Source organism: Sceloporus undulatus, chromosome 5 (genome assembly GCF_019175285.1).
Source record: "Sceloporus undulatus isolate JIND9_A2432 ecotype Alabama chromosome 5, SceUnd_v1.1, whole genome shotgun sequence".
NCBI lineage: Eukaryota > Metazoa > Chordata > Lepidosauria > Squamata > Phrynosomatidae > Sceloporus > Sceloporus undulatus.
The window spans coordinates 89514168-89538347 of NC_056526.1; the positions used below are offsets into that span (position 1 = coordinate 89514168).

A 24180-nucleotide genomic window follows, 5' to 3' on the forward strand; every position below is an offset into this window, starting at 1 on the left:
GTGTGTGTGTGTGTGTGTGTGTGTGTGTGTGTGTGTGTGTGTGTGTGTGTGTCAAAGTAATACATAGTTCTTAGAACTCCAGTAGCATTCCCTCCAACATTTCACAGATGAAAACTTGGTGGGCAAGGAACATTCCCAAATTTCAGGGCCTGGATCCTCTTCTCTGATCCTTGTGCGAGGAATATTAAGAGTCCTGCCCTCAAATGTGTGTATACATATTTTCGTTATTTGTTAGATAGTTTGAATGGCATACTGTGCAACTGTGGTTGATGCATAATATGTCATACTTAATTACTTCTCTAGGGGCTCCTTGTGTGACACTACTCTTGTAACATCACCAAGCCCAGTGTCCTATGGAATCACAAAGAGTTATTCTTAGTTCTCGGGGTTTGACCCTGCAACTTTAGGGCCTGACATAGTCCTGACTATCATGCAGGATACATGACCAGTAAATTTTTCCCCATTTTGGGAGGAGGGGGAGGCAGGGAGACTTTGGGGGAAAGTATGGGAAAACTAGATACTTCCCTCCCCCTGCCCCATACTTCCCTTCTCTAGGCAGGCACCTTCCAAATATGATAATCTCTTTTTGTACCCTGTATTGGTAATCACTAAATGCTATAAGGAGCTTGAGAAGCACTAACTCAGTTTTCATCTGTTTTTGTATTTTAGTGCTGTTGGGAACCTTAAAATAGTTGAAGTTCATTCATGTGGCCATTATGTGAAGATACTAAACACATCTCAAGATAAAGAAGAGGGGATTGGAGATCACACACTCCAGCAGAACCTCAATGGGCATCCAGTAGCAGTTTATAAATTTCCCCCAAAGATCAGAATGAAGGCTAATTCTTCAATAACAGTGAGTGAAATAACACGGATGAGTTGAACTTTACTGTTAGAATGCAAAGTAATCCCAGACAGGCAGTAGTTTACATATCAAGTGCTAGCAACTTTGCCCATATTAGACACCAAAATGACTAGCCATTCATATTGGCTAGATATATGGAATTTTCCTGCTGATGTAGGTGGCATGCATTGTGCAACTAATTGATCAAAAGTAACATAGGTTAGTGTTTGTTTCAAGACAGCTCTGAAGGCATTGTAATCATTGCTGTTATTACACTACTGTAGGAGGAGAAAACAGTAGAGAAGATAATGCAGTGGCAAAAGAAAAGGGCCACAGGTTCTGTGATAACAGAATGGAGAGCAGCCAAAACTGTTTTCATCAGGAGAGTACAGCTGTTGCCACACTGCAGAATTAATTTAATTGTCATGGCTCCATCCTATGGATTCCTGGGATTTGTAGTTCATTTTGACACCAGAGCTCTCTTGGTAGAGAAGGCTAAACATTTCACAAAACCACAAATCCCTGAATTCCATAGCATGGAGCCATGGCCATGAAAGCAATGTCAAACTACCTTATTTTTGCAGTCCAGATGCAATCAAAGCTTGTCCTCCAGCTCCCAATCAAGTTGGGAGTTGGCAGGGTGACTTTCTTTCTTGATAGAGAAGGCATTCCCTGCTGTCCTTCACCTCCCACGTACTGGTCAAAAAAGTGCCTTGAGGTGGCATGATCGAGTTTTACACTGTCTTAAGTCACCAGTAGGACTGTGACCCCCAAGAGTAACTTTTCCATACTCTGCATATTACATACCAGTTCTTGAAACCATAGCCTATTGGCTTCTTTGGATAAGGAAAGATTAGATTTGGAAGAGACTGCAAAGGCCATCCAGTCCAACCCCCTGCTATGCAGGCAATCTAAATCAAAGGATCCCTGACAGATGGCCATCCAGCCTCTGTTTAAAGACCTCTAAGGAAGGAGACTCCACTACACTCCGAGGGAGTTTGTTCCACTGTCAAACAGCCTTTACTGTCAGGAAGTGACTCCTAATGTTGAGGTGGAATCTCTTTTCCTGTAGTTTGCTTCCATTCCTCCGGGTCCTAGTCTCTGGAGCAGCAGAAAACAAGTTAGCTCCCTCCTCAATATGGCATCCCTTCAAGTATTTAAACAGGGCTATCATATCACCTCTTAACCTTCTCTTCTCCAGGCTAAACATCCCCAACTCCCTAAGTCCTTTCTCATAGGGCATGGTTTTCAGATCCTTCACCATTTTAGTTGCCCTCCTTTGGACATGCTCCAGTTTCTCAGCATCCTTTTTAAATTGTGGTACCCAGAACTGGACACAATATTCCAGGTGGAGGCTGACCAGAGCAGAATAGAGTGGCACTATTACTTCCCTTAATCTAAACACTATACTTCTATTGATGCAGCCTAAAATCGCATTAGCTTTGTTAGCTGCCACATCGCACTGTTGACTCATGTTCAATTTGTGGTGTACCTGGACTCCTAGATCCTTTTCACATGCAGTCTCGTTCAGCCAGGTATCCCCCATCCTATATCTGTTCATTTCATTTTTCCACCCTAAGTGCAGTACCTTACATTTCTCTGTGTTGAAATTCATTTTGTTAGCTTTGGCCCAGCTTTCTAATCTATTAAGATCATTTTGAATTTTGATCCTGTCCTCTGGAGTATTAGCTATTCCTCCTAATTTTGTGTCATCTGCAAATTTGATAAGTATACCCCCAATTCTGTCATCTAAGTCATTGATAAAGATGTTGAATAGCACTGGGCCCAGGACAGAGCCCTGTGGGACCCCACTGGTCCCTTCTCTCTAGGATGAAAAGGAGCCATTGTTGAGCACCCTTTGGGTTTGGCCGGTCAACCAGTTACAAATCCATGTAACAGTTACGTTGTCTAGCCCACATTTTGCTAGCTTGTTTGTAAGAATGTCATGGGGAACCCTGTCAAAAGCCTTACTGAAATCAAGATATACTATATCCACAGCTGGTAGTTTTATGAAAAAAAGAGATTAGATTTGTCTGGCATGACTTCTTTCTCTGAAACCCATGTTGACTTTTTGTGATTATGGCATTGCTTTCTAGATGTCCACAGACTCTCTGTTTAATGATCTGCTCTAGAATCTTGTTTAGGCAGTAGCAAATGGAAAAAATTGGACAGAAGTTATTCTCACCATTGCCTACCATTTCCCTGCTCCATTGTGGTCTCCCCATTAGACTTTTCCCCTCTGGAGCTTCCTGTATTTAACATACTATGGGGGGAAATCCATAGGAGAAAAAGGGAAGTACCCTCTGTGTTGTTATACAGTCTATCATCCCTCTTGGAGCAGGGATTTATTAGCTGTTATGTTGTGGGGGAAATCTGAGAAATAATTATGTGTGCATAATTGTCTTGTCTTCTTGTTGCAGGTGTGGGCTGTTTGTTCTAAAATGACACATAGACCTCCAACAGACTATCTTTGGAAGGATATGGACAAATTTAACCCAGGACCAGAGTGCACCACTATCCTTTGTGGTCCTACTGGACAGGTAATTATTATTATATTGACCTCCTGTGTGTACTAGAATCGCCTCAAGCCTGGCTTTCTTCAATTAGGGCATATTACAAAAGATAAAGTACACATCTTAGTATAACCATAACACATCTATTTTGAAGGATGAGATAGCAGGTGATGGGGGGAAAAACATTTTCAGAGACTCTGGAGAGACAATGCCAGTCAGAGTAAGGTACATAAAAAAACAGGCTGATCTTGTTTGAAAGCTATGTCTCTTTGGTAGTGCTATATTGCTAAATGTCTTCCTTTCATCTCCTGAAATATTCTGGGATTTTTGGCTTAGAAACCCTCAGAAATTAAAAAATCCTTTCAGTCCATTTATTATGCACATCAATAAAATTGTTAAGATTGGCAGCCTGAAACCAGAAGAATATTCAGATCACTTTCAGTCTCCTGTTCTTCCATTCTTAGTGTTTGCTGTGCAGTATATTCCAAGTCATACAGATAACAGATAACAGGGTCGAGTTAGCAGGGCTGGACTAAGAAAGTCATGTTAGAATACACATAGCATTAATCCACTCCTCCCCCCCCCCAAAGTTCATTAGTCCAGCAGATTTGAGAGAGGTAGTATATTTAGAACTCACTTATAATGGGAGGTCCTAAATTGTAGTTCACTTAACTTGTTTGCAAATTTGGTGTTGCAAGGAGGGGACAGGTAGGCAAAAGCAGTTACAGCTGCCTTGTTGCTCACTGTATTAGAGATTTTAAGAAAGATGAATGTTCTCCATTTGGGAGCCTCACTATCTGAGAAACTATTTGCTTGAGACCTAAATTGGCATAATCAGAACTTTTCTTGCTCATTTTCAGGCTGTTGCTTGGTATACTCCCATAAACTGGAACCGAGAGCAAACAAAGAAAGACGAAGAAGGCGATAATTTCTGTAGAAACCTTTTACAGCCCATTATAGGAGTACATCAGCAACAAGACCGGTGGGAAACTAGGGCATTTGAGACATGGCAAGGAAGTGTCAGTCAAAGTAATACAAAGGAGAATGAGCCAGAATTTATTTTAAGGTATATTTCTTGAATACATTGACTTATGACTTTATGTAAGGATCCATAATAGATGCAAGCTTGTACTCCATGGAGCATCTTCAGAGGACAGAGATGGTGCCTTCAAGAGCAATCCTAGAGGAACTCAAGCACTGATACTCAGTGTTTCTTATCCTCCTTAGCTATGTCAGAGCATCCAAAGAGAGGACATCTTAAAGAATCTTTATCCATTTGTCCCCTAGTTAAGAACAAGACATCTACATTTTTTGGAAATGCAAGTTCTAATATGGGAAACCTGGATTTCTTTGAGCCTGCCAGTCTCATGTCTCAGGCCTTATCTGCACAGGCTAAAAGGCTTGTTCTCCTGACCCATTCTAACATTGTCCTGTTTATATGACGCATGGATCAAACCCCGGTTCTGGTGTGAACAGTCTGGAAGACATCCGGCACATCCTGCATCAGAACCAGGGCATAACAAGGTTAATATGAACAAAAAAACGATTTCAATCTGGAGCACTCCATTTCTGTGCCATGGATAGTAGCTGTCTGCACACATGTCCTGATGGTCCACCAGAACAAGGTGCCCAGCATGTAATGGTTGCTGGGCAGCTCGTTCTGACCACAGAAGTGAGTGTCCCATGGTGTCTGCAGATATGCCAAGCGACCGAGTGGGATGCCCATGCAGACAGTCACTATGCCACAGAAATAGAGGCCAAGGTAATGGGGGCAGAACGGGGCAGTTGCAAGGCCAAGATACTCCCAACTGCCATGAGTCTCCTGTGCAGTGGAGACAAAGCCTCAAAGGAGCAATAACATCAGCAAAGATCATGAAAGGAGATGTCAGAACTTGGTCATTGTCTTGGGCAAGTTAGGAGTCTGAAATAGGTTATTACAGTTATATCTCAGTCTTCTGTGGGAGGCTTAGAGTGGCGTCTATGAAGCTTTCAATGGTCTTTCCTGCAGACAATTATGAGTCTACACCATTCAGCTTTAACAATGCTCCCAGACTTTTCATTGTAACAGAAGTAATATACAGAGAATCAAAGAGAGAATACACTGCTTCTCAGGAAAGGGAGCAGATGGCCATTCTCTATAATGAGTATTGGAGTAGTCTGTCAAGTTGTTAGTCCAGTAGTTTTATCAATTTAGGTCTTTCGACTACCTGTTTTCCTTTGGAGGACGGAATTCTTTCTGCCTCAGTTTATGTATTGTCTGCAGATGTATAGTCAGCTTTCTCTTATGGGTCTCAGCTCATGTTTGAGCACAAAATTTGTATGACTTTATAAGAGGACTACACTCATTACTCAGCTTCTCCTGGTTTTAAACCCACTATTACAACCCACTGTTATTTCAATAGGTATCTTGTCAAGGAATGTGGATTCCATAAAGTTTAGGATTGTTCTTAAAACAGTGAAATTGTTTAAATATATCTAAGCTGTGCTAAGCCTGGTGTCTACAATCTAATTGTAGGCCTAAGATGAAGAAGCTCTACAAGGGAACCTCTGCCCCTAGCCTGTCTCTGTCTCTTTCTTTCACACAGAGAGAGAGAAAGAGAGAGAGAGAGAGGCATGGTTCCCAGTGGCATCCCTAGGGTTGGCATCATCCGGTGTGGAAACTGATGATGGCAAACCACCCACCCACCCACCCACCCCATTGACCTTCTCTATACCACACCATACAGAATCCTTGGTAATTTTTTGTACTGATGTTACTAATAATCATAATTCCCATTTATCACGGAATGTAATGGTAATAGTTGTGATGTAAACAACTAGGAAAATTAAAAATAAATTACAATATCATACAGCCTCAGCCGACTTGGAAGAGCAAGGTTTTGTCCCCACCTCCCTTCTCCCATCTGCTGGGTTAACTGAATAAAAACTACTTTTGCACTTTGAACTCATTTTGCAATAACTGAAGTAAGCTAAGGGCAAATGGAGAAGTGGAAGAAGAAAGTGATTATGCCATTTTAAAACCATCTGACAGCAGTAGTGTCATTAGGAGGTGCAATGGTGTGGACCATACTGGGTGACACCCCAGAGGGAGGGGGGTGACATTAGGTGAGGTAGTACACCCTGGGGGGAGCAAGCAGCTGTCTCCTGGGTCCCAACCTTACTTGAATTACTACAAACTAAGTTCAAAGTATACAATACATTTGCACTCAATTAATTTACATGGAGAAGAGAGGAGATGTGAAATCTTGCTCTTCCCAGTAGGCTCAGGCAAAAGTAAAGTGCTACAGGCTGTCCTATGCTGTGTTTTTTCCTCATTAATAACTTTTACCATCTTGATCATACTCTGATGTTGCTTGGCCACATGCATTCTCATTTTCATCTGTGACATGGAGGGGAGTATGCATTAGGAAAATCATTTCAATGCAAGTCAGACTAGTAAAGTGAACAGTGATGCTGGAATAACATGACAGTCCTGTAATTTAAACCAATTTTACAGAATAAATCTTCCTACTTCTGAATTCTTTTGTTGTCCCTTTGCTGAAACATCATTTTCAAGTGTTCTGAAGGACACTGAATCCTCAGACAATGAAATTGCAGCGCTCTTAAGAAGTTACATCTACATGCCATGATCTGGACCTCCCTGACCAAAGCCAAAGAATCTTTATGAGGCACAAAAGCTTCCCCATTTTCTTTTTCTTTTTCTTTGTTTTTTGCCAGTATAGTCATGATCTTCATCGATATCAAAGGATGAATAATATATACTTCTACACTGAATATCATTGCCTAAATACCCTGAAAGCACTGGTCCCATCTGATCTTGGAGGCAGGACAGAGTCAACTCTGGTAGAATTCAAAGATACAATGTGTTAGTCTGTACAATCAGTATGTAGAGAGATCTTGTTAATCTCAAAAGTGCTGCAAGATCTACATACTGGGTCCACCCTGGTTTCTTCCTCAAAGTGAGAACACCAGGGAATACCAGGTACTGTAGGCTATATTCAGCGAAAAGCTATGGCAAACCACCTCTGAGTATTCCTTGCCTAAGAGAACTCTATGGAATTCTGGGGGTTGCCATAAGTCAATAGTCAACATGAAGGTACATGCTTTGCACAGAATGTCGCTTTGCCTTTTAAAAAATTGAAGTCTGTGAGGGGACTAAAAAAAAAGAATGTAAAAGCTAAACAAATACACATGGGTAATAAAGCAAATGAACAAACAGAATTTGAGGAGAGTATTTGTCAATACATCTCTTCTTTCTTCTTTCTTTTTTTTTTTATATACCGCTATTCCAAAGATCATAGCGGTGAACAGCAAGTAAGCTAATTAGCAAGTAAGCTAATTTGATCCCAACAGTCTGGGTACTCGTTTTAGCGACCACGGAAGGATGCAAGCCTGAGTCGAGCTTGGGCCCGTTTGCTGGTCTTGAACTCGCAACCTTGTGGTTTCGAGTGAATGGCTGCAGTACAGGCATTTAACCACTGCGCCACCACTGCGACTTAGATCCTGCATAGGGAGAAAGGCAATATAAAAATAAAGTAAGATAATAAATGTATCAGAAGAAGGAGTCCAGAGAAAGAGGCTGTTGGATAATATAAGAGATACAGGATTTTTGGAGACTATCGTACCCAAAAACAATTCTCAGTTATTTACCTCAGTCTGTACAGTGCAATAAATACCTGTAAGTACCATCCCAAACTGTTTTTTCAAGCAGAAGGCATTCAGAGGAACTAAAATAGAACTGATAGGAGTTGAGACTCTAATAAAGGAACTTTTTGTTGTGTGCCTTCAAGTTGTTTCCAACTGATGCCAACTCTAAGGCTATTGCAGGGTTTTTGTGGCAAGTTTCTTCCAAGGGAGCTTTCCCATTGCCGTCCTCTAAGGTTGACAGAGTGTATTTTAAGTCCTGCTGTGTGTAACGTGTTTGTCTATGTCTATAAATCTAATTAATTATTGAATACAATTAAATATAAATTTAAGTTCTGCTGTTTTTATTATTATTTATTGAATTGATTTTATTGTTGACTTTGTTTCCATGTTAATTTACTGTTAGCAGACTTGTGAGAAACTTTGCCCAAAATGGGATTTACAGGTAAATACATGTGGAAATAAATGTAAATGTGGAAATAAATACAAAGCAATTTTCTAGCTCACCAGGATTGGATGGCACACTTGACCAGCTTTTTGGGGATCCTCTTTCCCCATTCAACAGATTCACCATACTGTTTGCATATCAGTTTGGGATGGGGATGGAGAGGCCATTTTGGAGGAAAAGGGGCAGGGAAAACCACTTTCATCAGCCAATCTAAATTTAATTGGAAGGTGGCATGGTGGTTTGTGTGTTGGACTATGACTCTGGAGATCAAGGTTTGAATCCCCACTGAGAAAGAAAACCCACTGGGTGACCTTAGGCAAGCCATACTCTCAGCTTCAGAGGATGGCAGGTCCAAGCCCCCTCTGAAAAAAACCTGCCCCCCAAAAAACTATGATAGGTTCACCTTAGGGTCCACCATAAATCAGAAATGACTTGAAGGCACACAACAACAACAATCTCAGTAATGGGAAGGGATAGGGAGAACTCACTTCTTGGTGCATATAGCAGAGTCTGACAGATTTTATCAAAATAGTGTGATCAACAGAATTCAGAACTCAAAGAATTTAATTTTTAATAAAAACGTTCATAATTGCCAGTCAGAGAGTTCTGGGGGTTAGAAGGGGGTAATTTTTTCCAAGCTCTGATATATATATATATAACAGATTCTAAATGAAAGCTTTTGTTTTTATTTTTGCAGAGAAGAAAAGATGCCACCCACCCTGTTCCCTGTTCAGAATTCTTGGTGCCGAAGTCCCAGCTCTTCCACTCATCCCCATTATACAATGGGAAGATATTTAGCTTTGGGTGGTGACAAGAGTCATGCGTGCACTAGAACACAGCCAGTACAACCGAATCTAGATCTTGGTGAGTTAAGGGACATTTCTGGAGACGCTACTTCCATTTTTCTTTTCTATTTAAAAAAAATTCTGGCAGTAGGTAATATTTGCCACCGGAGTGAAAGATTTCTAACGCAGCCTCCTTTTGCATCAGGCCTGTCAACACTTATTGCTAACACTTCTCTCGTGTTGGTACAAGATGTTTGCTGTTAGGAGTGTCTCTTTCTGGAAAGTTAAAATGAAAGCTGAGGCTTTGCTGGGAGAGACCCATTCTGTGCATTGTTGATGAAGCAAGTGTGAAGAAACAGCGAGAATACTGCAAACATCAGGGAGAGATGCCTGCAAAAGATTTTGGTATCTACATGGTTGCATTTCATAAGGAATGATTAAAATGAACAGAATGCATGTCACATAGCTATGTTAGGTTCAAGTTTGATGGGTGCACCAGAGAGAGAGATTGATTGCAGTCCTCTCTGAAACTGCTCTGACAATTTTGTGTGTGTGTGAATTAGGCAGTGGGCGGAAGGGAGAGTACTGATCCTTTACTCTATTTTTTGCATTACTTTTGCCTACAGACACTTCCCTCCGGGTGTATTCACATGGCACTGTTACAACAGTTTGATGTAATTGACATGTCTCCAATCTGTGAATTTGTAGCTTGGTGAAATACATCTCTAGGCCCAGAACTACAACACTTTGGGTTTTGGGCAGAGAATCCTATTTCCTCAACCTACATATCCCAGGTTGAAGCCATGGCAGTTGAAGTGGCAGTGTGGCTGCACCGTCAGTTTGGTTTGGGACAGAAGGGAACTTGGGTGTGAAGAAAGCAATCCAGGAGGATAACTTGTAAGAGAAAGCATCTAGTAAAGGTTCAGTACTCCTCATCTGCTATTATGCCATTAAATGCTGCCCTCTTCCCTGTGCCATTCACATTTGCATGAGGATAATGTTTTAAGATATATATTTGCTACTGCCACATCTAGACCAACTTGAAAATAGTCATTGATCTTGAAAATCTCAGATAGATTTCAAAATCTCCATAGCAGGTTTCACCTAGTTTCTTGAATTCTCTTCACTGAGATATTTGGAAGAGAAAGCAAAGCCACTGTTGTTAATGTTGCCAAGAGAAACTGAGAGGTCCCAACTAAATGGGGACCATATGTCAGTTGTGATCTCACTTGGGGTGCAGCTACACTGCAGAAATAATGCAGTTTGACACCACCTGAAGTGCTCCATTCTATGGAATCCTGGGATTTGTAGTTTTACAAGGTATTTAGCCTTCTCTGCTGGTGCCTCATGAAATGACAAATCCCAGGATTATGTAGGATGGAGCCATGCAATTAAAGTGGTATCAAACTGCATCATTTCTACTGTGTAGATGCACCTTAGGTGGCCTCAGCGATGATACTGTGCCTCAGACTGCCCTTCCTTCTCATGGAGATAATAATGCCAATCCTCCTACTTTATAAGGTTCTTAGAGGCAGAGGTGAGGGAACTTGGTCTGCCAGATATTTAGGGGTACTATGTCCATCAGCATTATTAATGATAAAGGACTGTGGTAGTTATAGACCATAATATCAGGAGGAACAAAAATTCCCCACTCCTATGGTTGGATTTACTGAGTTATTGTGCATGAATACTTTGACTAGACTGAAATTCTATGCTGGATTTAAGCATGTGCTTCATTCACTCTTATTGAAATCAAAAGGGCTTAAAAATGCATTACATGCACTTTAGCCAACTAATATTTGCTATAAAATAACTATAAAATTTTACTTATTTTATAAAATATGCAGGGGAGAGTTTCTAGTGATTTCTATAGAAACCCATATTATTATTTATTTCTCCTTCTACAATATTCCTAAGAATAAACAGACGAAACCCTTATCCATGTTTTATCACAAAGCAAGGAATTTACCGTTGTTTGAAATTCATTATTGCTCCTAACACGTGCCTGGCGAACTGTTGAGTTTGAAAGATGTAGCTATTAAGATATTGCATTTTCTATGCATATCTAATGTATTTACCAACAGGTTTATAGCTACATGATGTAACTGGAGTCCAGGAAAACAAAGATTAACAGCCTTTTAAAGGAATGCTCTCATATTTAGGTTATTTGCTTAGAGCACTGAAAATGTTATTATTAGGAATGTGTTCTGGGGAAGCTGACAATGGTTCCCAGAAGTATGGCCAGAACAATTACAATAAAAATGTGCTTATTTAAATGGGACAGTCACAGGGATCTGTTGGACAGAGGCCATGATGGGCACATAGCCATCTCATCTGTCACTCACCTCAGTTGCCTGGAGCAGAACAAATGATTGATTATCTAGCTAGAATGAGCGATTGGGCATATAGACACTAACTCAGAATTCAAGAGGTATTTTGGATTATGGCACATCCATATTAACAAAAGTTGTAGAAAATGAAGAGAAAACTGGCAGGCTCTTCTTCGTCTAGCTCATTATTTGAGAGTATGTATCTACTAGGATTGACTGGGCCAGTGGCCTTGTGCCAAATAGACCACTCTCTGTTGGTTTGCATGGGGCATGGGAAAGCATCTGTAACCAATGCTGTGAGATAATCTTTTAAGGAGTTAGTTTTTCTGTTCTGTTTTTCAGTAATGGGGGTATAACAAAGCTACTTTTCAATATAATGCTGCTGATATATTATTATTATTATCATCATCATCATCATCATCATCATCATCATCATCATCATTATTTATACCACCTTTTTCCCAGTTTAGGACTCAAGGCATCTTACAACAGTTAAGACATAGCTAACAACATACCAAGTATAAATTTTAACAATATGATTAAACTAACCAAAAAATTTAAACTCCGTTTTGAAAAAAAATAATAATAATGATTTTAAAATGGCAAATATACAAAACAGAGACCCTACAGCAATTTCCACAAACCCAGTCCCTTTGGACAGTTAGTCTTCAAAGGCCTGTTGAAACTTTTTTTAAAAGTCTTAACCTATCTGTAGAATGAAAGCAGGGAGAGTTCCAGTCTAATGTTTCGCAGAAGGGAGGTCTAGAACCTTGGAGAAGGCCCTCTCCTATGTTCCCACCAGGTGTATCTGCAAGAGTGGTGGGACACAGAGAAAGCCCTCTACAGAAGATCTCAAAAGACAGGCAGACTCATATACAATAGCAATAGCATGTACATTTCTATACCATTTATCAGTGAACACAGCACTCTCTAAAAACTTTATTGCACTCGTTTTTCAGAGCGTTAAGGGCACTGGAAGAGGACGCTTGTGTGCGCACGTGACAGGCCAGAAACGGATTTTACCGCACGTCAAAGTGTCCCCTAAAAGGCCCCGTTCTGTTCCATTCCGCCTAGCTGTCCTCCTTCAGTGCTGAGGCGCGTGAAATGTTCTGGTCAGAAGTCTTCCGACCAAGCAAAATGGTGCCCGTCAGCACTGAAGGAGGATGGCTAGGCACAACAGAATGGAACAGGGCCTTTTGGGGGACACTTTGACATGCGATAAAATCCATTTCTGGCCTGTCGCGCGCGCACATGAGTGTCCTCTTCCAGTGCCCTTAACGCTCTGAAAAATGAGTGCGATAAAGTTCTAAGTGATTTACAGTCTATAAATTTATTGCCCCAACAAGCTGGGTACTCCTTTTACCAACCTATGAAAGGATGGAAGGCTGAGTCAACCTTAGAGGTCCTGGGATCGAACTCACAAACCTGTGGCTGCAGTACTGGCATTTAACCACTACGCCACCAGGGCTCCAATAATAATAATAATAATAATAATAATAATAATAATAATAAATTTTATTTATATTTCCCGCCTATCCCGATGGATTGAGGCAGGATTACAACCATGAAACAGCAGTTACGTCTAGATTACATACAATAAAATAATACATCACTCAGAAATGCAATTTAAAACAATAAAAATATCATCTAAAATTCACAATTACAGTCAGAAGTGGGGGTTTTCTTAGGTTCTTTATAAAAGATCGGGTGGGTAGGCCTGCCGCAAGAGGAGTAACCTGGACCTGAGCCTTTCAGGGTTTTAAATGTCATAACCGGCACAATCTGGCTGCAGCTCTTTAAAACACCTGAAGTTTCTAAACATTCTTCAGAGGCACAAAGTGTTTTACAATAACCCAGCCAGGATGTAACTGAACCTTGTATCACCATAGCCAAGTCAGACATCTGAAGGAATAGGTGCAGCTGGAGCATAAATCTTAACCTTGTGCCACTCTCTGATTAATTCTAAAAAGAAAAAAGAAAAGTCACAAGAACATGTTAAAAAATAAGGAGTAATGTAATTAAAAAAAAAAAACTAACCAAGCTGTTACTACAATTAGGAAAACTGAAGAAATAGCCACTATCACCATTCCCCATCATGCAAAAGGGAACAATGGTTGACTGGATCAAAACAAAACAAAACAAAACAAAGCATAACCAAAAATACAAATAGGTTTGGGAGGATTCCTTAAGGGTGCACTTCTCTTATCACTTTCCCAGAAGGAGAAAGGTCATTTTTCATTGTGACCAATGTCACACTGTTTCCATGTCAGAAGTTGGCCTCAGTTCAGGCAGCCTGTTGCAGTCTTCCTCAAAAGTCCATGGAGTTGTATAATAGCAACCACTTGGTTGTCCAGGGAAAGAATATTAGTAACGGGTAACATTTACAATGTGCCGGGGGCCATTCACATAACATAACACTGTATTTCACTTTAACTGCCATAGCAACATTCTGTGGAATCGTGGCAGATGGGGTTTGTGGCACAAAAGCAGGGTGGGTGCCAGTCTAATCTCTCTTGGAAGGGTGTTCCAGGACTTCATCACACAAGGCTGCCAAAGCGGGATTACAGCAGGATAGTAGCATCTGTGGTTGTACTTTAACTGGATGCTGTATTTGTCCTGTAGCTGCTTCATCTTGCACTCATTCTTGGAGCACCTCTTCACTTCAGTTCTCTAGCTGAGAGTTCTAAATGTCCCTCCCCAAAACTATATATCCCAAGGTTGACAGTTAACAGTTGAAGTGGAATATAGCATTATAATTGGGTAGTGTGAATGGGCCCCTGGTTAATCCCCCTCTCCCTGTTGTTGTAGAAAAACACAGACAAAAGGTTGAGTATATGTGTGGTAGACCACAATTCTCCAAGTATCTTTGGCCCACTAAAATTCATTTGAGAAACCAGGTGTTTTGCAAGTGTCTGTAGTCTCAGCCATTATAAAAGTGGCACGTAGGTAGAGGCAAATATGAGTAATTTTATCCTTTAAGTGCTTAACAAATGTGTCACATGTCAAATTATAGTCTCATAAAAGTCTCTCTCTGTCTTGCAGATACGTTTAATAAAAGTCAAAAAGATTTATACTGTCTGAAGAGAAACCAGAGTATAATTTTCTCGGGCTTAAAAGATCAAGATACATATTTTCAAAATGTTTGAAAAGTTCTAGTGTATACATTTGCAACAAAAGTATTAAATCCCAAGCAACTGGTTTTTTTTTTATTATTAAAAAGTTCACACAAAGTGAACAAGTTGGAAAGCTGGAAGGGACCTTAGCCCTATACAGCATCCCTGACAGATGGCCATCCAACTTCTGTTTAAAAACCACCTGGGAAGGAAAGTCCACCACATTCCAAGGCAATCTGCTTCCCATGATTGAACATCTCTTGCCATCAGGGAGTTATTCTTAATGTTTAATCAAAATCTCATTTACTGTCATTTGAATCCATTGCTTCAGGTACTGCCCTCTGAAACAACTGAAAATAAGTTATTTCCATTTTCTGCATAACAGACCTTCAAATATTTGAATACATCTATTATATTCCATTTTTTCCTTCTCCAGATTAAACATACCCAACTCCCTCAATGACTCCTCATAGGACTCGGTTTCCAGACCCCATACCACACTGGTGGTCCTTTCTTCTGAACAACCTATATTTCTTTGTCTTTTAACATGTATCCAAGTTTACTTTTATGTTTTTTCTCTCTCTACAAATATCTTTTGCACAGAATTCAGTTGTGGCAAAAAGTCAAGAAAAGAAAGTGGTAATAGGAAAAGCACAAGGGCAACTCGATCCATTGGGGTGAGTATGAAAACATCTGTTATAATTATTATTGCAGCATTGGGGTAGATGCAGCATTGGGATATATTACTTTACAGAGTAATATAAGCACAGAAATAGCTCCAAGGACATAAGTCCCTAAACCCTGGGGTCACACCTCCTTGATGATATTATTATTTGGTGTTTTGGCAGCTTTTGTATGCATTTCATCCATTGTGATAGGTATAATATCTCTCCTAAACCTCAGTTTCTGGCAGTAATTTGGCCTTTGGACTGGAAGGGGTCATCTATCCTTCTTCTAAAATTTAAGTTCTGCACAGATGATTGTTAGACTAAGAAAGGAGCAGAAAAAAGAAACAAATGAATAGAGGAAAAGGAAAAATAGGAGAGGCTAGGTGAAACAGGAAATTAGAGTAAATCTCACACATTTGGATCAGGTTTTAACACAAGGACTAAAGGGGCAACCCAATGTTGCACAGGGAAAGTGAGGTTTGACTTTCTGAAAAGAAGAACCAGGAATCAGGAGTACTGATTTTCTAGCATTCACAAAGACATAAAAATCCTCCATGCACAGAGGAAGCTGTCCTCTTCAGAACATTTGCCTACATGTGAGCAGAATAATGATGAAGTTGGGGACAAGACTAACACACTTCTGTTCCCCATGCATTTGCTTATTCTGAGCACCTGAAGAGAGCTAGGGAGACTGGCCACATTATACATTACCTTACATCCAGTATTCTGCCCTTAGAACATGCAGAGAAACAGACCAACTTTGTAAAACAAATTAGGATGTTACCACATGTGCCCCATTCTCTCCATAACTACAGTTGTTAAAGAAAATGGAATTATACGTGTTTGTTAGCATCCATTATCACATGTCTTTTCCATTGCACAATTGGGGTTTGCTCTCTTCCCAACTCTCTTTAATTCTGCCTCCGTATCTTATGCCCTACCCAGCTTGCTTTTCAGGATTTTTAAATGTTTATTTTCACTTTTTCACACAATTCTGGTTCTCTGATACTGCAGTTTAAGTTTTTTAAAAGAAAGAAAGAGTAGAAAAAATAAAGGGATTCAACCTGCTTGGGAATAGGGGACAAGGGGAAGGAAGAGACATTGACACGATGTGACTGCCAATATTGCAACTGCCCCAGCAGCGATGTTTTGCACCTGGGACTTGTGCGATTTCAAGCTCAATGACGGGTTTCCCCCATCAGTGAAAAGGGTTGGAGGCAACATTGTGCGATTAGTATCACCAAAGCCACTTTTTCCCAGCTTCAATCAGACCTGAGGATGGAAATTTCAGGGAAGCATATTTTGACCAAAGCCCTTCCATTATAGGATTTTTTTTCCTGGCCAGCACAAATCAGTCACTCTTTTAGTGTCTTACAAATAATCGGGTTGTTGTGTCTGACCTTGATCAAGATGGTTGTTACTGTTTTGATATGCACCTTGTTGGGGAAGCCATAAAAGAAACTTTATTTTGTACTGGCTGGGAATGGCTATCAAAGTTTTCAGACGCTTCTTTCAGACGACTATTTGCTGCAGATCTTCTGGGAGATCCAGGGTTCTACGTTCCAGCACTGGGTGACTGCATGCATGTACCAGTGTGTTACCTGGGATGGCAGCTGCTGTAGTGCATCACTCACTCTAAGAGCCTTATCACACTAGATGAATCCTGCTAAGAAACGGGATTTTAGAAGTTGGAAAAACCCGCAAATACAGGATGATTTTCAAACATGTTGCTCCCCAACAGAAATAACATGAAAATAAAGCAAACGGAAAGTGGACAAAAATGACACCTTTTCACTTTGGGGAAGTTCCTGACTTTTAAATCCTATTTCTGAGCAGGATTCATCTAGTGTGATAAGGTCCTAAGTTCAGAACAAGGTGCCCAGCCATGAAATCACCACTGGATGCCTCGTTCTGACTTCAGAGTGAGTGATGTGCTACTGTGGTGACTGCACTAAGCAGCACCACAGACATGTGTGTGAACATCTACCTGACATTGGAACAAAGGGCGCAAGGTAACAGAGGGTGATCAAAACAGCTTTGGGGTCAGGATACTCCAGGCTGCTCCCAGAATATCCTGGCCCAAGCAGAAAACACCATAGATGCAACCTGAAAGAGGTTAGGCCAGGTGGATAACATATGAGGAGACATTAAGTCACTGAAACACTATTGGACCCTATCAGTGCTGATTTCTCTAAAACACATGTAATTCTGTAAATCCTAAGTATTGTTGTTATTTTGCATATAAACTTCCTTTATTATCAAAATTACCAAAATTACCACATTAAGACAAAGCTAGAATGTTTTGCTTCATCATACAGTACTAGCTTTTTGATATTCAGAAAGGTTATTTTCTTTCTTCCACTGACCTTCACCATTCAACATATGACAAGCCACATTTTGAAATGATAGTATAGAGACAGCACTGGACATATTACTGATTCCCTTTCCAGTGCCCATACACCCTCTTAATTCTGTGGGCCCCTTGGCTTGGAGTCAACTTTGACATTTTCAGTACTATACAGATCATTTCAGATTCTCTGCACACCTCCAGCTTAAAAACAATTGAAAAGAAGCACACACATGCAGCGAAATAAGAGAATTTCCTAAATTCACAGTATGACTTTAAAATGGTCTTTGAGTCTCTAGATTTAAACTACTGTGCATGATTCCAAAAAGTCAGTTTGGATCTTTTGTGTCACTGCACATTTTCCTTAGGTTCAGACTTGAAAGCAAATCTAAACGAAATGCCATTTGTGTGACAGCCAGTAAGGAAGTGACAGACATGTCTGAAGATGATATTGCTTGCAAGCCTTCATGAAAATCCATTTTGTCTGCACTTTTTATTTCTCTAAAAAGTGTTATTTTTAAAGTATTGTTTTCTTTCCAAATTCTTTAGAATAAAACAGGCTCCATGTCTCAAATCTTCTAAATCTTTCCTCCTAAGTAGGAAGAGAGTTCTGCAACTACTGAAAAAAAGAATGAGCAACATTATCTCTTTTATTTTTGAAGTTTATTGTAAAACCAAAAATGAGCCAAGATCTTCACAAGAAGATTGTTCCACCAACTCTATTTATGTCCAGGAGTCCAGAACACACTGCAGAAATAATCCAGTTTGAGACTACTTTAACTGCCCTGGCTCAATGATGGGGAATTCTGTGAACTGTAATTTTGTGAAACATTTAGCCTTCTCTATCAGAGAGCTCTGGTATCACAATAAACTACAATTCCCAGGATTCCCTAGCATTGAGCTAGGGCAGTTAAAGAGGTCTCAAACTAGATTATTTCTGCAATGTATTTTGGACCATAGTTAATAATTCTAGACTAGAGAACCTGGTAATTGCCATTCATGTTGAATGTTCGCTATTTGAGATGAATTTTGCAATGGTGTCCATATATCACAATTATATGACTATAAACATTAACTATTTCACACTTATGTTTAGATATCCACAAACTATGGCCTGGTACAGACTGCCAAAATAAAGCTGCTTAGGGTCTCTTTGGAGGTATGCTGTTTAAATGATGTATGCATCCTAAGAATCTGGAAACTGCACCAAAGCTGCACTCCAGTGCTTAGGAATGGAGTGTGGCTTTGGCGCAACCTCCGGACTCTTAGGACCCAGGCATCATTTAAACAGCATACCTCCAAAGAGACCCGAAGCAGCTTTATTTTGGCAGTCTGCAACAGGCCTATATTTGGTATTTCATACTCAGTGAAACAGAATCATTATATATAAGATGATATCTCCCATTACTGAAATGCACACAAATGGTCCTCCTCTGTTGTGAAGACTGCTAGTACATGACACACAAAAAAGTATCCAAAATATTTTCTTAATTCCAGAATATAGCAGCTGAATTTATTGGTCCATTTTGTCACTTTGCAGCCTTGTTGCTCTGATATTCTAATAAAACAAGGGATGGGGGTGAGTGTGGCATGTGAGCCACATGTACACTCCCCTCTAAAAAAACCTATTTCATGTGGCCTCAATTTTCCCAACCGCCATCCACACCACAGAAAAAAGCACCCAGTTAAAAAAAAATCCCTTGAAAAAGCAATATAGACAGGAGGCCTCCAGATGTGATGGAATATCTACAGAGCCCTCAACCCTACTAAAGCTGGTGTGGTGTATGGTTTGAACACTGGACTATGACTTGGGCGGTCAGGGTTTGATTCCCCCACTCAGCCATGGCCTTGGGTAAGTCACACATTCTCAGCTCCAGAAAACCCTGTGATAGAGTTGCCTTAGGGTCACCATAAGTCAGAAATGATCTGAAGGGGGAACATTTCCCCCAACTTTCTAGGGTGCAAGTGATGTTTTTTCATTATAGGATGGGAGGTGCTGTGGCCCTCAGTGGTCTGATGGGGAAACACTAACACTGACCTTTTTCAGGTGTTTCTCTGCTCTTTTCAAAATTACCTTTTAATCAAAGAAAGTCCAAGTTCTTTTGCAGTTGGATTGTACCCACATTTTCAACATTATATAGAATCTAGCCAAAGATATGCTATTAACTTTCATACTGAAATGGGTGGAATGTAAAAGTTTTTAACTTATGGCTATACCTTGTAAGTCAAACCATATTTATTGTTTCGGGGGGGAAATAATTTTTCGTGTGTCAGTAAGAGACAACATTTCCAAGGCAATGTGCCTTATGACTGAATAGTGCTCTCATCTTATATAGTAATATTCTTGATATTAATTTAATCTCACAAAACCAGTTTAAACAGTAGATGTACTTATTAAAAAAAAGCCTACTGGGAGTATTTTCATTAAATTTATTTATTTATTTATTTATTTATTTTGAAAATCTGATAAAAGGACACCAAGGTGTTGCACATATTCCAATTTACTACCTAGCTAGCCTCATTGACACATAATCAAGCTAATGAGATATTTTTATGTATGAAAAACTGCTTGGCTGTCATAGTGACCAAACAGAAATGATTTGGCTTCCTAATGATGATTAAACAAATTGCAAGCAGCTGTTTCTTTGACCCCACGGAATGGCATAAAGCTTACGTTTGGGATAAATATGGCCAATTGCGAAATAAAATGTTCGCTTGACCAGAGAGGAGATGAAAGGGCACCTTGCAGGTTCATTGTAAATAATTATGAATGTGTTTGACTTCTTGAGAAAAAAAACCCCTCAATACTGATAGCATAAATGTCTTTGGGCTCAGGTGCATATTTATTAAATGGAGGCTGGGTGCAGCTGTTTGCAGATAATAGATATTTTTATAGTAGCTGCTTGATATTTCTGCTCTTTAATTGTTGTTGTTCAGTGCCTTCCATTTGGGGTTTTGTTTGTTAGCAATGCTAACATTGTCAAACTGCACGTGTAAATTCACTCAGTAAAATTTGGGGGAGCTTCTCTTGTCTAAGTTGAAGGAGGCCTGGCCATTTTGGCTTGGTATGATGCGTTAGAGGGGTCATGAGAGATTATTATTATCATGAAAGACCACCTCAGAGCTTTCACTCCATCTTTACAGCAGAGGTCCCCATCTTGGGATGGTGAATCTGAAAGAACCAAATTGCAGGTTGAAAAATAAGTTTAGAATCCTCAACAGGGGAAACCTTTATTAAGGAAATACATAATTGAATAGCAATATGCTGATCCTTTCTAAACTAATCTAAAAGAGAACAAAGAATGGGAGGAAGAAATGTTGTGGCATGTCCTCCCTTGTCAAAGAACAGACGAGAAGAGAAGCAGAAAGGTTCAGTCTGTCCTTGTTCTCTTACAAGAGAGGGCAGTCATTTAATTAACCCAGAAAGGTCTAGACACCATGCCATATGAGGAGTGGCTTAGGGAGCTGGATATGTTTAGCTTGGAGAAGAGAATGTTTAGAGAAGACATGATGGCCATATTTAAATATTGGAAAGGATGTCATATCAAAGCAGGAGTATGCTTGTTTTCTGCTGCTCCAGAGACTAGGGGCCTTATCGCACACACTTTTTCCTACGACCTGGGCATGGGCAGCTCATTCCAGGCTCTGGCAGCTTTCTCAAGCCTATAGATGCTCCTTTGCAGTTTGCAGGCAAGTTCTTTGCTTAGTTCCATGAACTGTGGTGGTTGCTGCGTGTAAATCTCATTGTTAATTTCCCCATGCAGAAAAGCAATCTTGACATTCAAGTGTCCAACATGTATCTTCCTTGAGGTAGCAACACTCAGGAGCAGGCTTATTGGTATGTGCTTCACTGCTGGTGCAAACGTTCCATCATAGTCTTGGCATTAACATATATTTGTTAATATCCCTTGTCTACCAATCTGGCTTTGTAGCAGTGGATGTCCTCTTCTGTATCTTCCTTTACATTAAACAACCACTTGCACCCTATAACCTTCTTGGCTTTGAGTAACTCAGCGGGTGTCCAGGTATTGTTTTTGTTTTGAGATTCAGTCTCTTCCTTGACAGCTTCCTTCCACCTGCAGGCTTCACTAGCTGGTAGTTTTCTGATTTCTTGCCATGTAAATGGTGTCTTGATCTGTGCGGTCCTGGCTTTATATGAGAATCTGTCTGGTGGAACCCTTTTATTTGATTTCTCAGAGTGCCTGGCATCTTTTTCAGCTGCCTGGCATCTTTTTCTGGATCTGCTTGGCTGACTGTTATGAGTGGCCTTTCAGAGATCTGCTGTTTGGGCTCAGTATTCACTGATTTTCCCTCTGGTAGAGAGTTCAATTGCATGACTAGTGTCTTGCCTTTGTCAGGCTTTTCACTTTCATCTGTGGCAGGAAACAGGATTCTGTAGTCCTTGGTGCCTTGTGCATAGCCAACAAACACTCCTTCATATCTGCAGTTCAACTAATTCCTTTGGGCTTTAGGAACATAATCAGGCCTTAGATCCAAAAACTCTAATGTAAGACAGGTTATGTTTCCTGCCATTCCGTAGCTGGAAAGAAGTCTGATTTATGACCTTGGTTATGAGTCTGTTCTGCAGATAGTTAGCAGTGTGTACAGCTTCTCTTTAGTATTTCTCCGACAATCTGGCATCCAGCAGTATGCATTTGGCCATTTCCATAACAGATCTATTTTTCCTTTCTACCACTTCATTTTTTGAGAAGTGTTAGGAATTGCAGAAATGGGATTTAAATCCTGGGAAGATACTGCAAAAGTGGAATCATTTTCAGACATATCGGAGACATTAAGCATCAATGTGACATTAACCCGCACAGAAAGTGGGGGAAATCGCACTGCTTTTTACTTTTGGGATTTTCTTTTTGTGACTTTCTGTGTGGGTTAATGTCACATTAATACACAATGCCCCCAACATCATCTGAAAATGATCCTGCGTTTGCGGGATTTTCCTGGATTTAAATCCTGTTTCTGCACAGAATTTGACCTATTCCTTCCCATGTGATAAATTGCTAAATTGAGTGCTTTCCCAAACTAATTAAAGGTAGGCCACATCCCTCCAAGGAGGTTCTTCATTTAGGAGAATGGTTCCCAAACTTTAGTCCTCCAGGTGTTTAGGACTTCAGGTCCCAAAAACCCCTGCCAGCTTGTGAGGAATTCTGGGAGCAGATGTCCAAAACGTCTGGAGGACCAAACTTTGGACATTACTGATTTAGGATAACAGCATTCCCTTTGCAAACGGTCTCATAGACCACAAGAGAAACACTTTTTTAATGGTCCTTTTTTGTCTTAGCTGAAAAGGTATTTTCTTGTTACTCCTCCTTTCTGTAATGGTTTCTCACAGCAAAGGTCTTTAAATAGTAAATACCTTTTGCAATATGATTCCCTCTTGCTCAAACAAGGATGAACTATTGGGCTATATATTGCTGGCAAATTATCAAAAATGCTTATTATCACATTTTTGTGCTTCATCTCTATTCATCCCAGCAGACATTAACTTTTGATTGTCGTTGTGGTGTGCATTCAAATAATTTCAAACCTAAGGCGAACCTATCATGGCATTTTCTTGGCAAGATTTGTTCAGAGCAGCATTGCCTTTGCTTTTGCCTTCCCCTGAGGACAAAAGATTGTAACTTACCCAAGGTTTCTATGGGCCAAGCAGGGATTTGAACTTTTGATACATGTCTATTATGCAATCAAGATGTGTTCCAATATCCTCATCAGCCTTGATTTTTCTTGTCATCATCTGCTTAATAGATGCAATTTACAGGCTGAGTTCTGAGTTCTGTAAGCCTTTTGTAAGGCAAGTCATGCATCCCTGGCTGTTTCCACCCTTCTCATATACATAAAAATAAGAGGACTTGCGTTTGTTGTGAGAAGTCACAGAGCTTTTGATGTTTCCTCATTTTATTTCCTCCTCTGGACATTTTCATCTGTGGGACTCTCCTCCCCAATTACATTCCACGGTCCTTGCAATCTCAGCAGTCCTTTTGTTGGGAACACCCATTGCTCATAGTTCCCAGCTGAGAGTTGTGGGCCAAAGACATAACAGCTGAAATTCTGCATTGAAAGACATGCATCCAGCATGTAGTTATGTCTTCAGGTGCTGTCCCTCCCACACACCTTTCAAATAATGCAGCTCCCGGATATAGCCATTTCTGAGTTGGAGAGCAAGGGGATCAGTGGAGACAGCTATTTTGCTGTTATCTGGATTCACTGCAACATAGAGACCTCCTGGGCCTGACAATCCTTGGGAGATTCCTGCAGATGATGTCCTTGCAACATGTCCAGCCACAAGAAAATAGCTGATTATATCTCTCTTGAGCTCCCTGCTTAATGTAGTATTTACGAGGCTGCTTTACTTAAAAGGTGGGCAGGGGGATTTGAGGAATTCTGGCCAGCTCGGCTGTGGATTACATAAATTGGATTTACACTATCATACCTGACTGTCAGGATGTCAGACAACACTTCCAAGTCTTGGATGA

At 40.3% G+C, this 24180-nt stretch overlaps 1 protein-coding gene across 1 annotated transcript in view; it reads left to right on the forward strand.

The window, feature by feature from the left end:
- Positions 1–24180, forward strand: part of LMNTD1 (lamin tail domain containing 1) — a 178843-nt gene that overhangs the window by 141903 nt on the left and 12760 nt on the right. Inside the window, exons 8-12 of the mRNA XM_042469631.1 lie at positions 670–856; positions 3265–3384; positions 4218–4423; positions 9147–9313; positions 15281–15354. Of these exons, the coding sequence (XP_042325565.1) occupies positions 670–856; positions 3265–3384; positions 4218–4423; positions 9147–9313; positions 15281–15354 (754 nt within the window). The remainder of the gene's footprint in view (positions 1–669; positions 857–3264; positions 3385–4217; positions 4424–9146; positions 9314–15280; positions 15355–24180) is intronic.